This window comes from Sebastes umbrosus, chromosome 15, assembly GCF_015220745.1.
Source record: "Sebastes umbrosus isolate fSebUmb1 chromosome 15, fSebUmb1.pri, whole genome shotgun sequence".
Taxonomy (NCBI): domain Eukaryota; kingdom Metazoa; phylum Chordata; class Actinopteri; order Perciformes; family Sebastidae; genus Sebastes; species Sebastes umbrosus.
In genome coordinates this window covers 21683231-21700234 of record NC_051283.1, presented here as the reverse complement: position 1 = coordinate 21700234, position 17004 = coordinate 21683231, and the positions used below count along the sequence as shown (strand labels likewise).

General features: G+C 42.8%; 2 protein-coding genes across 7 annotated transcripts in view; one reads left to right on the top strand and one right to left on the bottom strand.

The window, feature by feature from the left end:
• The first annotated feature begins 1 nt into the window (after position 1).
• On the top strand, positions 2–6269 carry LOC119502935 (lanosterol 14-alpha demethylase). The gene is made up of 11 exons (XM_037794259.1): positions 2–139; positions 233–443; positions 521–619; positions 1907–2083; positions 2219–2345; positions 2563–2737; positions 2935–3054; positions 3548–3743; positions 4305–4400; positions 4522–4690; positions 4980–6269. The coding sequence occupies exons 2-11, from the start codon at positions 282–284 to the stop codon at positions 5156–5158; spliced, it is 1500 nt and encodes a 499-aa protein (XP_037650187.1). The 5' UTR covers positions 2–139; positions 233–281; the 3' UTR covers positions 5159–6269.
• A 421-nt stretch (positions 6270–6690) lies between these two features.
• The window catches only part of akap9 (A kinase (PRKA) anchor protein 9), a 70893-nt gene continuing 60579 nt past the window's right edge, over positions 6691–17004 (bottom strand). For 4 of the 6 annotated variants that reach the window (XM_037793749.1, XM_037793754.1, XM_037793752.1 and 1 more), the window contains 20 exons: positions 16878–16922; positions 15892–16719; positions 14304–14361; positions 13782–13903; positions 13358–13546; positions 13056–13223; positions 12629–12734; positions 12308–12503; positions 11955–12105; positions 11479–11823; positions 11045–11344; positions 10747–10949; positions 10346–10451; positions 9872–10069; positions 9481–9684; positions 9153–9385; positions 8919–9013; positions 8682–8826; positions 8242–8372; positions 6691–7229 (listed from right to left, as the gene is read on the bottom strand). In XM_037793749.1, coding sequence (XP_037649677.1) covers positions 7186–7229; positions 8242–8372; positions 8682–8826; positions 8919–9013; positions 9153–9385; positions 9481–9684; positions 9872–10069; positions 10346–10451; positions 10747–10949; positions 11045–11344; positions 11479–11823; positions 11955–12105; positions 12308–12503; positions 12629–12734; positions 13056–13223; positions 13358–13546; positions 13782–13903; positions 14304–14361; positions 15892–16719; positions 16878–16922 — 3867 coding nt within the window. In that variant the 3' untranslated portion in view covers positions 6691–7185. The remainder of the gene's footprint in view (positions 7230–8241; positions 8373–8681; positions 8827–8918; positions 9014–9152; positions 9386–9480; positions 9685–9871; positions 10070–10345; positions 10452–10746; positions 10950–11044; positions 11345–11478; positions 11824–11954; positions 12106–12307; positions 12504–12628; positions 12735–13055; positions 13224–13357; positions 13547–13781; positions 13904–14303; positions 14362–15891; positions 16720–16877; positions 16923–17004) is intronic. The other 2 variants (XM_037793751.1, XM_037793750.1) reach the window with 2 other exon arrangements.

The following is a 17004-nucleotide window of genomic DNA, read 5'->3' as shown; positions in this document are numbered from 1 at the left end:
CCCACAGTGACGTCATATAGCAAGACATCGGTTCAGGTAGCGGCAGCCAATCACAGCGGCGACTGCTTGACGGACACGTGGTGAGCAGCCAATAGGAAGCCTCCGTTGGTCAGGCGGGGGGTGGGAAGAGTATTGACAGGTAGAGATGGTTCCCCCCAGCATGAGCTTCAGATGAACTGGACGTTTATCAGGACGTGGAAACTGTGACTAAGTGGACATTTGTCTTGCGTAGTTTCTTCCACGCTTCTAGTGGGTCTTTGGACCGGTTGAGGACGTTTGAAATGGCGATCCACTTGTATGAAATGAGCAGTAAGCTGCTCGGAGACACTGTTGGGAAGATGAGCGACAACCTGACCTCCGTGGTGCTGGCAGCCTCCGTCATCACTCTCACTCTCGGATATCTCTCTAAGATGCTGCTCAAACAGTCCTCTGACAGTGACCTGGTAAGTCAGACTAATATAAGGTGATGGTTGTTGAATTTCTTGTCAGTTTGTGTTCATCATGTGTCTTTTTTCTGCAGAAGTATCCCCCTTACATCCCCTCCAGCATCCCCTTCCTGGGTCATGCCATTGCATTTGGGAAAAGCCCCATTGAGTTTCTGGAAAATGCTTATGAAAAAGTAAGTATTGCAGTAAGAATTACAGAAATTCACTGTGCCAGTTCTTCTATATAAGAAAGTATATATTGTAAACAATGTACACCAAATTATTCATCAATTTATCAAGAAATATTCAAGATTCAAGCCCTTTATTGTCATTGTGTAGTACAACGAAATTAGAGTGTGACAATCCCATAAGTGCTAATGAAAAGATAATGCAATAAAAAAAGAGAAGAGAAAAATATAATAGATAATACAATATAAAATACAATACGTATATTGATGAGATTATGAGCCAGTCAGATAATTATATAATTATTGCACAGAGTGATCAGCATGTTACTGCACATATCTGTAACAGTAGATTTACAGTATTTATATTGCACAAAAGTGACACAAAAGTACTAAACAGTTTAATTGGTAATGGAAAATAATTGTTAGTTGCAGCCTTATGTTACAGTTTGCACTTATGCAAAGACAAACATTCTTGTCTCTATCTTTTTTTACCTCTCACACACATTTTTTATTTAACCTTTATTTAACCAGGTAGTACTCATTGAGATTAAGAATCTCTTTTTCAAGAGAGACCTGGCCAAGTCAGCAGCATTTAAACATACATTAAAGTTTCAGACGCCACAACATAAAACAAATGCAAAATAAATACATAGCGTAATATCATACAAAAAACATTAAAATCAAGTGTTTGAAGCCAACGCTAAAGTGAAAATATTCAGAAACACAGACAGCTCCCGACTGACTCTGTTTCTAGGTCTTTCATTAATGTTTTAAATTCATCAAAAGTAATCAGATTTCCCAGTTTCAACTTCGCTTGCAGTGCATTCAAGGAAAAGGGAGCGGAATAGCTAAAGGCCATCTTACCTAGTTCTCTGCAGACCTTAGGTACAGATAATAAGTACAGGTCAGACGAGCATAGGCTATAGCTGCCAGTGTTGCGCGATTTGAGAGTGCACAGATAGGAGGGGAGTATACCAAGAATGGACTTATAAATAAATGTGAGCCAGTTATTCAAACACGTACACACTTCACCTTTTCACCTTTCACTTTTTTTTAGCTTGTGATGCCTAAAAAACTACACAATATCTACTCGTGCGACCAGTTGTATGTACGTGGATTATGACCAGCAAATAACATACAATTTAAATTAATTTGAATAAGTCTTAGAGGCCCGAAAATCTGAAATTATCCATGAAAAAGAGCAAAAATAGTTAGAGGAATTAGATTCAGTGTCTTCCAGTCTCTCAGTCCCTCACTGTTTTAACCCCCTGCATCTCTGCTGTCCACCCACAGTACGGCCCCGTGTTCAGTTTCACCATGGTGGGGAGTACATTCACCTATCTGTTGGGCAGCGAAGCCGCCACGCTGATGTTCAACAGCAAGAACGAGGACCTGAATGCCGAGGACGTCTACTCCAGACTGACCACTCCAGTGTTTGGCAAGGGAGTAGCCTATGATGTGCCGAACCCTGTGAGTGAAATCACATTTGTTACGAAGAAAGAGTCAAATCAGTGAAACCAAATTAATAAATACTAAAACATTAATCACCGTATTGCATTCTGTATTAAATCGGCTATAATACCAGCTTCCTCTAATATGTTGCAGATCTTTCTGGAACAAAAGAAGATGTTGAAGACGGGACTGAGCATCGCTCATTTTAAGGAACATATGAAAATCATCGAGGCAGAGACCATCGAGTATTTTCAGAGATGGGGAGACAGCGGGGAGAAAAGTAAGATCCTCTACAAATTACTTGATTAAAACATTAATATTAGAAAATTAACAAGTGATGTAATTCACTTTTAATCAGACTTCATCCAGCTTGTTTTGGTCACTTTAACGCAACGTTTTGTGGAGTATGTAAAGCTCTTCACTTAACCTAAACCTAAATGCATTATCCATTGTTTCTGTTTTTGTTTTTTGCTGAATGAACTTTCTGCCTGTTTCAGACCTGTTTGAGGCCTTGTCTGAGCTGATCATCATGACGGCCAGCAGCTGCCTTCATGGGAAGGAGATCCGCAGCATGATGAACGAGGGAGTGGCTCAGCTCTACGCCGACCTGGACGGAGGATTCAGCCACGCTGCCTGGCTCCTGCCCGGCTGGCTGCCCCTGCCCAGCTTCAGGTAGGAACGCTGCAGGAGATCAGGTCACACACATCTGTGGAAAGGAAGACAATCCTGAAAAGAAACTTAAGCGTTGACCGATATAACACAATACAAGAGAAGTCCCGAAACAGTAATTCAAAGAAGAAAAACATACTGTGCAGTGTGTCTTAACCTCAGGTGACAATGTATAAACTGTATAACTTTATTTTTGTTAGGAAAAGGGACAGAGCTCACAGAGAGATCAAGAACATCTTCTTCAAGGTGATTCAGAAGCGCAGACAGTCTGGAGAGAAAGTGGACGACATGCTGCAGACCCTCGTCGACGCCACCTACAAGTAAGAGAGCTTCAGTGTCAAAGGTCAAATGTAAGCTCATGCTGCTGGATCACATTAAATACATCCAGACATGTTATTGTATGTCTCCAAAGACGTTTTAAACCATCTAAATCACTGGGTTCTCATCACAAAACAGTAAAACTCAATATACCTCACATCATGACAGCAATTGTACTTAATGTAATATTTTATTTAAATCTATAAGCAAGAGGTAATTGAGCTGAGGATCACTCTGAGATTTTTTTTCTCTTACCTGGTAAACCACAATATATTGTGACAATGCAATTAGACATGTAAGGACACAGTTTATACTGTCAGAACTGGAGAAGTGATATCCCAGTGTTAAGTGTCTGGCGCTAAAATTACCATCAGAGAAAATCACAAAAAAGTCTGAATAGGTGTCTGAAGAAAGCTCTCCGCGAAAACATTTAAAATATGATTACAGCCCTTTAAACCCTCATCAGTTCTAAAAATGACTCTGCTTCCCCGTCAGAGACGGACAACCCCTGAACAATGACGAGATCGCCGGGATGCTGATTGGTCTCCTCCTGGCGGGTCAGCACACGTCCTCCACCACCAGCGCCTGGCTGGGTTTCTTCCTGGCCAGAGACAAAGCTCTGCAGGAGCGCTGCTACGCCGAGCAGAGGGCTGTGTGTGGAGAAGAGCTGCCGCCACTCGACTTTGATCAGGTAAGGCTCATTTTACAGTGTGATTATATTGACCACAAGTATCACAACATACAAACAAATTCTAAAATGTAATTAAAACAGTAGCTTAAAGAGGAGCTATTATTCTTTTTCCCTTTCCTTTAGTGTGTTATATAGTTTTTTTGTGCATGTAAAAGATCTGTAAAGTTACAAAGCCCAAAGTCCACGCCAAAGGGAGTTACTCTCCCCCACAGAAACACTGCTCCTGAAGCGCCTCACTTGAAGTCCCGCCTTTTCTTATGTAACGTGGTGATGTCACCAAGTGACACATTTGCATAATACCTGCCTGGTAGCTAGTTTGGCATGCCCTCAAACAAAGCTAGTTATAACACTGATATTAACACTGCAATCATGAATACAGATAATCACATTTGTGACCAGAAGGCACAAATGTTGCATCAGAACAGACTGTCTGCTGCCTTTTAACTACTACTGAGGATTACAGATATGCTTCAGATATTTTCTACTGTCGGTGTTCCTCTTCTTTAGAGAAAACTCGTAAACGGTTTGTTAATCCTAATATTGTCCTGGTGTCGTCCTCAGCTGAAAGACCTCAGCTTGTTGGAGCGCTGTTTGAAAGAGACCCTGCGTCTCCGCCCGCCCATCATGACCATGATGAGGATGGCCCGCTCTCCTCAGGTAGGAATGTCTATGTCTGTTTTTTTGGTCTTACTTTTTAGTATTTAACATCAGAAAAAAATGTAATTCTCCATTTCTCAGCATAGCGTAGAAACGGTTTGTTTTTCTCCTTCATTCTCAGAGTGCAGCAGGATACACCATCCCTGTGGGCCACCAGGTCTGTGTCTCCCCGACTGTCAACCAGCGTCTGCAGGACACCTGGGTGGAGAGGATGGAGTTCAGCCCCGACCGCTACCTCAACGACAACCCCGCTGCAGGGGAGAAGTTCGCCTACGTGCCGTTTGGAGCCGGTAAGAAAAAAATCTGTAATTTCATGAAAGAGGTTTTTATTTTATTCATCAATAATTAACATGATAAATGCGGTTGATTCTGTATCTAAATCAACAAAACGTCTGTTAAAATTCACGTGCTTTCACACAACTTGTATTTCAGTTTGCTGTCTACAGAATGTTTTCATAATTAGCTGTGTATTTAAAACTGAGCACACTAGAAATAAAATTATGTACAAAAAAATGCTTATCACTCGAGAAAAAAAAAAAAGTAAAAATCCAAACTGTACCTCTGTCGTCTGCTCTTCAGGCCGCCATCGCTGCATCGGGGAGAACTTCGCCTACGTCCAGATCAAAACCATCTGGTCCACTATGCTGCGCATGTACGAGTTTGACCTGGTGGACGGATATTTCCCCACAATCAACTACACCACAATGATTCACACCCCTCACAACCCCATCATCAGATACAAGAGGAGGAAACAGTGAGCGGCGAGGAGCAAAGACACGAGGAAACAGTCAAACATCCAGAGTGTTTGAAGTGAAGCTCTGACTTCCTGGGACTTGAATTTGGGAGCATTTAGATAAACGCATGTTGCTCTGCCTAAATGTCCAACAGTGGTTTAGTTTTTGTGCTTCTTTCAGCCTTTTTTTCCCCGAATGTCAACAGTGATACATGCAGTTTTGAAACTTGTGTTTCCAGAGTGACTGTATGACTGTTTGAACACATTATGCTCATATTCACAATGTGAATACACAGTGCCTTGATGGAGGGGAAACATCTGTTGAGTGAATGAAGCCTCGGGACCCTAGCAAGTTTTATTCAGTAGATAACCAAGCCGAGGGTCTTACTTTCGTCCATATTACAGATTTGGATGGGTGGAGGGTTTTCTCAGCAGTTATCCAGTAAACTTCATCATTCCTGCTTCATGAGACAGGCCTTTTCTACATTTACACCAATGGCCCAAAAAAGCGTCCTGCATCTTACAAGAGAGCAACATTTTTGAGTGATATTGCAACCTTTATCGCATTAAACATGTTATGTTTTCAGTGTTTTTAAAGCATGAAACAGGTAACCTGAAAAACATCATGTGCCTCTGTGTCCTCCGGTGCTCCTAACGGCATAATAGCTGTGATAGTTGTAAGCCTCTGGTGTACAGAGTCTGAATTATGAATGATGTTGTAGGATGATGCCACTGTCACAGATCATTTTTCTTCAAAAATGGCAAATGCTCCAATCTACATAGCCCCCCATTTGAGGATATAAACTTTATTGCTGTCACCTGAACTTTGAATAAAGTGTTTTTTAAAAGGTGACCTGAACTAATTAGGAATTTTCCACCTGGACTTCGTTGAGTTAACGAGCACCGATTATCTTTAGTGGGAATAGAAAGTTACAATATCTCACTGCAAGCTGTGCTGTTGTTCATAGGACTTGAATCAAACTCTGTGAAATGTCTTCTCATTTTTTTTCCAACATATTTATCATGACATATTTAGGTTTGTTTTGTCCTTATTGTTATTTTTGGTTATTTTGTTCCAGAAAAAAAAACGGTTGTTAATGTTTAATTCCTTCTTTCAATAAAGAAACTTTCAACTAAAGTTACCGCCTCCTGGTTATACGCGTCCGCCAACAAGTCAAGTTGCAGTTTACATCCATGTCGGTCCAAAATATCATCACGTCATCATTTTATCCTGTTAGACATTCGTGTGAAATTGTCATAATTAGCAAATGAATTCTTGAGTTATGGTAAAAAAACAACAACCTTTGACCACCAAAATCTAATCAGTTTATTTTTTAAAACCAAGTGGACGTTAGGGCCAAATTTCCCTCCAGGTGTTCCTGAGATATCACGTTCACAAGAATGGGATATATGGACAGACAACCCGAAAACATAAAAAAATAAATATATAATTAACTCCCCTACACTGTCAACACTTGATGCCAAAATGATTGAATAACTACATTATGGTACAGCAACCCTCAGTGAGATAAACAAGAAATGGAAAATACACAACTCTTTCAAATAATGTAGTCCTCTTTATTTCAGTTTTTGACAAAATACCCAGAAAATTCAAAGCTCCTACGCTTTACAAAAATACGTTCTCTACAAATGTCCTCTGTAGTCTGTCTGGCCTAAACAAAACACAGTGTAGTGTAGAATATCATCCAGTTAGCAGCCTCCTCAACGGTAAACCCAAACATTCTCTACATAACGCTCCACCCATACAACACAAACATATAAATTAATCACGAGGTCTTAAATTAGCATCAGACAAATATACATGATTGTAGATCATCCACAACAAAGAGGCAGATTCATTTACAAACGTAGCTGTTTTTCAAGTGCTGGCGACAAAAAGCCTGAATACAACATGTCGTACACTAATATTAAAAAATGTGTTTTGGTCCACATGGAGAGATACAGTCCACACCAGAATGATAGAAAACAGCAGAGCGCTCAGCACGAGAAAAGGCAACTGAGTTTCTTCAAGCCAAAGTAACTTGACGGCGTCTATCTTCTCAAGCCAAAGTGCAATTGAGCATATGATGAAGCACCTGAGGAGAAAATAAAAGACAGTTAAGTCAATTTGAGAATTACTTTATCGAGTTAAAAAACACAACAACTGAAAATACTGGGATACAAACCATTTCCAAATCACAACCTCAGTCCCCCGCACAGTATTTTAGGGATAATCTACACATATTATTACAATGTCAATGTGTTTGTTTGTGTCTGTGTGAAATAGTGTTTGTGTTTATCATGAGGGTACATATAAATAACCCTTTGCTTTTGGTGTTCACAGCTTCTTTTGTAAAACTTCTCTGACCCACAGTGTTGTAACTAGGGCTGCACGATTTTTAGCAAATCACGATTATTTTGATCAATATTGAGATCACGATTATTTATCATATATATGATATCATATATTATCTTCTACTCTGGACTACAGCCGCATCATTAAGGGAAGTTTCTCACAGGATGCAGCTGTAGGGTTCGCACGCATCGGCAAAAGTGAAGCCAAAACATCTCGATCGTCGGCTGGTGGCTGGCTGTTACTTTAGGAAGCGCTTGATTTGATATGCAGCAGAGTTTTCTATGTGCTTAGCACGCATTTTAATTGTCAGTGTCGCAGTCGATCGTGTTCATTTAATTGTGGAGAGACAAATTTGTGATCGCGATTGATATTTGATTAATTGTGCAGCCCTAACTGTGACACTTTCTTAAAAATAGCAGATAATATGGAAGCGTTTTGTGATGTTTACTTTTAAACTCTATACAGTACAGTTTTATTTCGTTCCATGGCATGACATCGAAATACTAAATCAGTCAACATTTAGTTTTTTGGTGTGCTCTAACAGTGTTCACACTGGAAAAGTGTAAAAAAAAGTCTGTATTCCTACAAAAGCGTGATAGTTGAGAGTGCTGTTAGCGTAAACTATTCTCCGCTTTAGCTGCTCACAGCTGGAAAAAAAAATTCTGCTTTCTCTTTAATCTTTAATCGGCAGTGGTGTTCCTTCTAGCATAAAACGGTTACATATGCCGTTTACTAACTGCATAAAGGTCTACCTGATGTCACACTCCCCAGCCTCCTCTGCAGCGCCTCCAGTCTGGAGATGTAGTCGGTGAGCGCTCGGTCGGGGTCGTAGTTCTGCAGGTGGGAACAGGTGAGAGCTCCGTGGTCTCCAGCCAGGTGAAACCTACACAACCACAGACACAACACACATCAACCTTTCAGTAACACAACTGACACAATATGTCACTATAAACACATCTAAATTCTGCTTTGGGCTAGCCTTCAATTTAAAGAAATTTGTAAAAAAAGATTAATATTACCTTAATATTTCTTTCATTTATATGACAAGTTAAAGGAATGCAAAATGTTGCTCCTCGTAATTATTTTTCATTATTTAGCATTATTTTTGGCCTGTTATAGACTAATCTAGATAGACTTATTGTTAATTAATTGATAATAACAGTAATTGTTAGGTGCAGCCCCATTGATGCACCTGTGCTGTGTGGAGGAGACGGCCGATCTGGGGGATTCACGTCCACTTCGCCCCCTGCTGCTGGAGACTCCTCCTCCACTTCCTCTGTCTCTGTACATCTCTACGCTGCCCGGGTGAAGATATGGTGAGTCTCTCACGTCTGTACCTGACACAGAGGAATAATAATTTATTGAGTATCAATTCTAAATGATATTCTCTAACATGGAGAAGCCAAAAAAATGTATGTGTGTTGGTTACCTAACATCTGTCCTGCTCCGTTCTTGTTGACGCTGCAGGAGGTTATGGAGTTCATCCCCGTCGCCTTGTGCCATCGCTTCACTAGGAAACGCATTCTGAGCAGGAAAAAAATACTTTTATAAAATCAAGGTTGTAATCTCCATGACTGCATACACATCTGTTGTTAACATGAGGAAGTTTTGGATAGCAGTGGCCAAAACAAACCCTCCAACACAGAGAGCTCCGTCTGCCTACCTGGAGAGGGCGATAGAGACTCGGACGGCAGAGCGGAAGCGCATCAGCCCCCGGCGGCGCTGGCTGAGGGACTCCAGGCTGGGCAGCGACGGCCGGCCGCCCATCCTGGAGAGGAGCGACAGGGTGGCTTCCTCACACTCCTGGAAGCCGCCCAGCAGTAACAGCAGATACTTCTTCTGGTAGATCAGAGCTTTGCGGAAGCTTTCTGACCTCAAGTACTTCCCGTACATTCTCTGGAGGCAAAGGAAAGGAGCAAAATGAGACGATTACACAGAGCGTTCTTGCTTGGAATTACTAACTCCTTAATTACAGTGACTTATTAGCTGACCTTCAGTGCAGCATTGTCAGCCTCAGGTCCAGTTATCTCTCGCAGGGTGTCGGTCCTGATCTCCCCCCGGAGTCGGGCCACCTGGGCCTGAGCCAGAAGTAAAGCTTTCTCCAGGCGGACCTTCTCTCTCGTCCAAGCCTCCCGCTCCTGGGAAAGTATCATACCTGCTGAGTCCGTCTTCGACACTCCTTTCCTGCTGCTGAGCTGCAGGACGAAATGAAACAATGGCATTTAGTCAGAGTGAAAAGGAGGCACTTCTAGTAGCTCATATTATCTTGTAGTTTTGGCTGCCACATATCTGGTACGCATGAAGATTGATTTCAGTTTCCGCAAAGTGTTGTAATATTTAGAATTATATCTCCATCAGTAGTATTTCCTGTCATGTACTCACGCTGTCGCCTGATCCCAGTCCAGCCTGCCGGTGGCGTCGGAGCTCTTCCTCCAAGCGGAGCGTGTGGTTCCTCAGATCGTTCTTCTCTTCGGTCAGACGGCTGACGAAACCTGTCAGCTCGGCGTTCTGCCTCAGCAGCCGTTCCGTTAGGGAGTTGGAGGAGCTGGAGGAGCCTCCTGCCAGCAGGGAAACGCTCTGCTGGGAAAACACACAAGCAGTCACAACCATGTGTGGTTTTCGGAAAAATAAACAAACAAACAAACAGTTGACGTGAGCTCATCAGCGAAGTGAGAGTACTTCTTTTGACCAAAATTTGTCCACAAGCGGGTGAAGTGAACAGTTCCTCGATTATGTTTTGGCAAGAATGTGGTCGTCCATATTTCGCTTCTGTATATCAGCCACTAAAACTACACAATTATTCATATCAGATCAGTAATATACTAATTTAACAATATATAAATAAAGGTTTCTGACCTCGGGGACGGAGGGTAGACCTGGGGATTGCTGTAGCATGGTGATGACCTCATCAACATTGGACTGCATCCAGGATAACTCTTCACTGTCGACCTCTGCAGTCAGCCTGCACACAACATGTACAAATGACAATGAGTTAATTTCCATAAAGCTATATTAGACAAGTCCTGCATAACATAATACATTATAATGGATTCTGTTATAGCTTAATAAGAGTTACTTCTATAAAGATATAAAGACTGATAACATTTGTATTAATGTTAAACCCGCAATAACATTGTTGGCCACTTGGTGGCAGCAGAACAAGCAGTAAATATTATCACCGTATACAGCTGATGAGACGAACTTGTTATGCGATCTATTGTTAATATAAAAACATTGATTATAGCTGCTTTAAATACCTGTCGGTATTCTTGTTCGCCATGCCGCGGATCTTGGAGGAAATGAGGTGGAGTTTGCCCAAGATCTTGTCGGCTGTGCGCCAAGGACCGTGGTGTGGTCCGCTGGCGGGACCTGTTGGAGAGGCTGACTGAACATTTCCACTCTTCTGCTGGAACACCCAGTCTTTGGTGCGGTCGGTGGACTCGCCGTGCCGGACAGCCTGCTGTTTAGAAACATAGCTTTAATAAGACTGTCTGAATAAAAGCATGATTAAAAAAATACTTATTAATTAAGAGTGTGTGACAAGTTGGTACTCACGCTGTGGCCGTCAGCCTGCAGAGGTCCGCTCCCCTCCCTCCCTCCTCTCTGCTCTTCTAACTGGTTCAACCTCTCCTCCAGTCTCTCCTTCTCTTCTTCTAGACTCTTCCTCCTCTCCATCTCTCTCTCCAGCTGCTCCTGGGACTCGGACATCCGTGCTTCCAGCCTCTCCTGCTGGGCCCGAGCCTCCAGCAGCGCCTCCTGGTCCCGTCTCGACCTCTGACTCCCCAGAGTCAGCACCTCCTCTTTCCGTACCACCTCCAGCTTCTGGGCCTCCACCTGACTGAGGAGATGCACCACCTGGAGAAGAAACACAGGGAAGAATTGTTTTAATGATGATAGACATTTTGATATTGATGTAATTAGTCAACATTTATACTTTTTGTCCACCATCTTGTGGTAATTTGAAGCAGATTCAGCAGAAAACATCCCACCTGTGCATGTTTGTCATCCAGCTCCCTCTGCAGTCTTTCCAGCAGACTCCCTTCCTCGTCGAGCCCCCTTCCATCCTGCTCAACCCGCTGCTCGCTTGAGGGACCGCCCTCCGAGGAGACGGCCGTCCGCAGCTCCCTCTCCCTCCCCAGCGCCGTGCTCATCTCCAGGGCCTTGGCTCGCTCCGTCTCCAGCTGGACCTGGAGCTCCTGGAGGCGTCTGTGGAGGCTGAGGCGCTCCTGTTCGGCCTCCTGGGAGAGCTGAGAGGAGGCCTGACGCTCCTGTTCCAGGGTCAGGGTCAGCTGGGCCACGCGGCTCTTCTGCTCCTCCAGAGTGAGGTGAAGGTCCTTAGAGGGAAATGGAAATACGCTTGTTTTTAGAATGACTGAAGCTACTTTGTGGCCCCCATCCCTGGTTAGGCTTTTAAATTCAGGTTAAAAAAACTCAATAAAAAAGGCGCCTGTCTAAAGGCTCTTACCTCCAGTTCCTCTCGTTTACTCTCCTCGTCTCTCCCAGTTCGACACCTCTCCTTCTCCACGGCCCACTGAAGATCTCTGCTTCTCTTCCTCTCCTCTACCAGCTGGTCGTTCAGTGCGTCCACCTCAACAGCCTTCTGCGATACCTCCGCTCTGTTGACAGAAATAATATTAATGAGTTTAACGGTAATGGATGTTTTAGTCATATAGAATGTTTTTTGGTTTACTGAAGTTTGGTTCCTTCAAATTAAACAATTATGATTGGAGGCAGACATTCACTGATGCAAAAACAATAGCTCTACTGTAAACACAAGAAAAATCCAGGTGTGTTGGATACATGTTCGTCGTGTCTGACCTGAGTGTGTCCAGCTCTTTGAGGTGTTTGTGCTGAGCCTTGAGCGTCGTCTCCAGCTCCAGTTTAGTCTGGGACAGTTCCCCCTTCAGCTCCTCCACAAGCAGCCTGTCGGCCTCCGCTGCTCCATCGGCTCCTCCGGCCTCCCTCTGCTCCTTCACGCTACGTTCACCACCCAGTGACACAGCAGGCTGGGCACCTGAAGGACAACAATCAGAAAACATCAGTATCAGGACATCTTCCCTCTCAAAGCAGGTAAAAATACACATTAAACTAGTAGGCAAAAAAGAACATCACAAGCAGCGTGACTTTAAACTGGTTCACCTTGATGAAGTTGCTCTAGTTGACCACGGAGCTGATGGATCTCAGAGATGAGACTGGACCTGTCAGCAGTGTGGAGCGACCCCATCGCCTCTCTGTGCTGGGCGTCCTGGATCAGGATCACAAATACAACACTTGGTTACCGACCAGAACAAATGACAATCAAAGGAGAGGACAGACAAGAGAAGGTTGTTTCTGTCCAATACCATCTGTGCCAGTCCTGGATTTTAACAATAATGAATAAATGAAAGCATATTTTCAGACTACTCCCTGTATAAATTCTTACAGTCAAACGTCTTTTCCCTCCAGCTAAAGTGCAGTTAAAATGGTCTTTACTCTCAACTTATGTGTACAACAGTGAACACTATGGAGTAATTTTAATATAGAGTGTGTTCAGTGCCAGACTACAGATTGAATTGTCATTTCGGACCTGTTCAGCCAGTCTGTGCTCCAGCTGATTGAGGTGGATGATGGCATCGCTGGTGTCCAGCAGGTCCAGCTGGCTGTAGAGGGCGCTCTTCAGCACGCTGCGCTCCCTCATAAACACCTGCCGCACTGCATCCAGCAGCTCCCCGCGCCAGTCCCTGCCGCCTGACGTCTGCAGCAAGTCAGAGACACACAAATAAAGACACAAGCACACATACAGAAGTAGACGAACATGACAGCTTGACATTTAAATCTTGCTGCTTTGAACTGTGATGTTTGTGACAGGCTGAGCCGAGTATCCTCTACCTGTGTTTCTCTGTGTGTCTGCATCTGGGTGATGAGGCCTTTGAGAGACTCCACAGTCGCCAGTAAGGCGTCTCTTTCCTTCGCCCAGCCCGGGACGTTGAACTGGCTGCCCGGCTCGCCTTCAGTGAGAGGAAGCTCTGACAGGGAGAGCACCTGCATGCCCTCCTGGTGCACCTCACGGAGCAACGTCTAAATACACAAACACCACACAGACATGTTGTCGGGTTAACCATCATTTCTTTTCTAGTTCAGCAAAAAAAATTAAAAGAAAGAGCCCTTCAGAGATGTACTGGATATATAATGCTTACATATACAGTAAGGAAACAAACAGAGTGTGTGTACAGCAACATTTTCATGATTATAATAATTAAAATCACAATATAAATATCAGTATAATCTTATATTGTTGAAATGAAGGTGGTACCTTGATCCGGTCAGGCAGCGGATCATCAGCCTCTCTCCTGGCGCCCTCTGGAGTCGATCTGAACTCCTGCTGCAAACTCGGGAAGTCAAACCCAACCCGCTGGCTGTAGTCTGAGCTGCTGTCTGCAAGAGGAGAAACATTTTCTTGAAACTAAATACTGAAAATGGATTTCCTATCACCAATGCTAATGGAAATGTGTGAAATGACTACTAGCAGCCACAACAAACTATTTTAAGCGTTGGAAAGAAACGCAGTGAGGCAGAAATAAGAATAGCTGAGCAGACGACCCTCTCAGGATTATGTTGTTTATAGCACTTTATAAGTTATTTCTGTAAATTGTTTATTCAAGCAAAACCTGGAAACACATGAAGAACGCTGGAGAAAACATTTAATCATTGTCATTTTTCTTTAGTTCTAGTCAGTGGAAATTTGAGGAGAGACTTAAACATTTGAAGCAGTAATGTAAACAGAGGAGTAGCCCCTTTAGGTGTGATTGTGCTGTATCAATGTGGTGTTTCTTACCACTCGTGTAGCCATCTTTGAACAGTGATGTTGGACGGTCTGGTCTTGATGAAGGGGCCTAGAAAAGATTAAATATGATTCAGATCCTTTTACTGTATAAAAATCAAAATGATAATACAACACAACTACACGTGTCCTTAGTATGTAACACCTTCAAAACATTGAACTACTCTACATTAGTTACAATTAGACGTTCAACAGAACATTAATTGGCAACAATTTTGATAATTGCTTAATGAGAAGGATTTGTTGTTTACAGTTTGGAAACACAACATTCAAAGTTGGCTCGTCCTCCCTGGTTCAACGAGGGTTAGGGTGCTCGCCAGCCAGATTCACTCTAGTTTTGGAATAAACTTTGTCCACTTTGCATTTCACTTTGCTATATTTGTGGGGTTTTTCGGTGCTGTGTCCGCCATTTTTGTAGCTTCCTCTTGGATACGTGCTTACGATCTGGCACCAGGTCGCTACGTTTTTATAGAGGTTGACGCTCAGAAATGTCCCGAACGCAGCAAAATAAGAGTACACAGGCAGAGGGCTGCAGGTTCTCCGGAGATACAGACACCAGCATACAATTCTAGTGGGGCATTAGTGATGACAGAGGGATTATTTTTGCATCAATCTATACATTCATTTTTTAGGAAAATCCTACTCATTGTGCCTTTAAGTCATTTATCAAATATTTCTTGTTTTCAGCTTCTCAAATGTGAAGATTTGCTACTTTTTTCAATTTTATATCATTGTACATTAAATACGTTGGGTTTTGGGTTGTTGGTTGGATAAAATTAGCAATTTGAAAATTTGTCATTGGTAACCTGTGCTGAGCATTTTTCCTCAATTTTCTGACATTTCATAGTATAAATGATCAATCAACAATGAAAATAATCATGAGTTGAAGCCCTAATTTCTGATTCACGCAGCAACTAAAAACATTTATCATCCATCATGTTTGTACGAGGAAGCAGGAGAATCTTTAAAAGTGAACGGCGCTAATTTTAGACATCTTGCTTTTGCAAATGTGGTAGTTTTCAGACAAGATGTGAACCACAGCATGAATAAAATGCCTTCAAAATCCATAATAATAAGTTTGTAAGTAATGTTTTGCAACTTCTCTCATCACCATGCTGACTTACAGTATTAAGCACAGAGATACATATATGTAACTACAGTCAGATATATACTATAAAACATCTTCCTTCTACAGAACAAACATTTTCCAAGTCTCAAGTCCATACCACATACTGATTCTAAGCAGGTTTTCAGTAAGTCGTAGTGACAATATAAAGTACAGTAAAAGCAAGACAGTATGCGTACTAAATATGGTTGATTTTTGAGTAGGTGGTAGTTAAACAGACCCCAAATAATCTTGGAAAATCCCCAAAAATAAGTGTTAAATCTTAGGAAATAAATGTTGAAGTCTTTGTGAAGTTTAATTGGCAAGATTTTTCTAAAGTTGCGGTTTGATGCATCATATCCTGTTATTATTTTTGTATAAAACAGTATATTATGAGGATTAGTATGTAGTATGTACTGTATGTATAGGGTTGGTATAGTATGGATTTGGGACCCAGCTATTGTTTCCTGCCCTCACCTCTGTGGAGCGCAGCTTGTCGATGACCGTCTTGAGGGCCTTACACTCGTCCTCCAGAGCCTGTGTGTCCCTACGAAGGCTCTCGCTCTCTGAAATATGCCGAGCCTCCATGTCCAGGATCTCCGCCGCGTGGAGCTCCTGCATCTGCACGATCTTCTCCTGGAACTCTCCGATCACCTCCTCCATCTCTTCTTTGGTCGCAGACTCGTTTTCCAGGCCGAGGTCGGACATTTGAAGAGGTTCGGTCTGCGTGAACGAGTGTGCCACCGCCACCTGTTGCTGCTCGGAGCTGCTGTTTAGCCGAGTGCTGTGAGATTTGTTGGCGGACTGGCTGGAAGCGGCAGAGTTCTTCCTGGAGAGAGATGGTTTATCTTTGGCACTGCTTCCTTTACCAGCCGGCTGTTTGCCTCCTTTCCTTTTAGGCTGGGTGGTGGAGGAGGAAGAAGCAGAGGAGACCGGTTGAGGAGACGGAGAGGGAGAAGGAGATGAAGGACTTGAATCCACCGTCTTCATCAAGGCTGTTCGTACCTCCTGGAGCTCCTCTTTGAGCTTAGAGATGGAGAGCTCGCGGACGTGGAGTTCGTTCTGTAGTTTCTCATTGTGCTGCTTGTAGCCGCTGAGCTCTTCTTTGGTGGTATCCACATTCTTTCTCACCCCCTGCAGCTCCTCTTTGAGTTTAGAAATGGAAACTTCACGGACTTGGAGGTCCTCCTGAAGTTTCTCATTGTGTTGCCGGTAGCTGTCGAGCTCTTCTTTGGTGGAAGCCGCATCGTTTCTGACCTCCTGGAGAAGCTCCGTCATGTTGGCTCTGTCTTCATCAGCTTGTACCTTGAGGACGATTGAGCAGATTGTTAAACACTACACATACAGCCAAGTATCAATGAGGAATATAGTTTTTTCATAAAAAAACAAACTCAGTTTTAGAGAAATAGAAATAAATCATATTTCAATGCAGAAAAATGAAGTTAAAAACATTTCTGACTTACTTCAAAAAGTTCTCCTTTAAGGTGAGCGATGGCCATTTCCCGCTCCTTTAAAAACACAGTTGTATGTAATTAAAATGTGTATAAATAACACACATATACTGTACATATAATTAGTGAACTAATATTT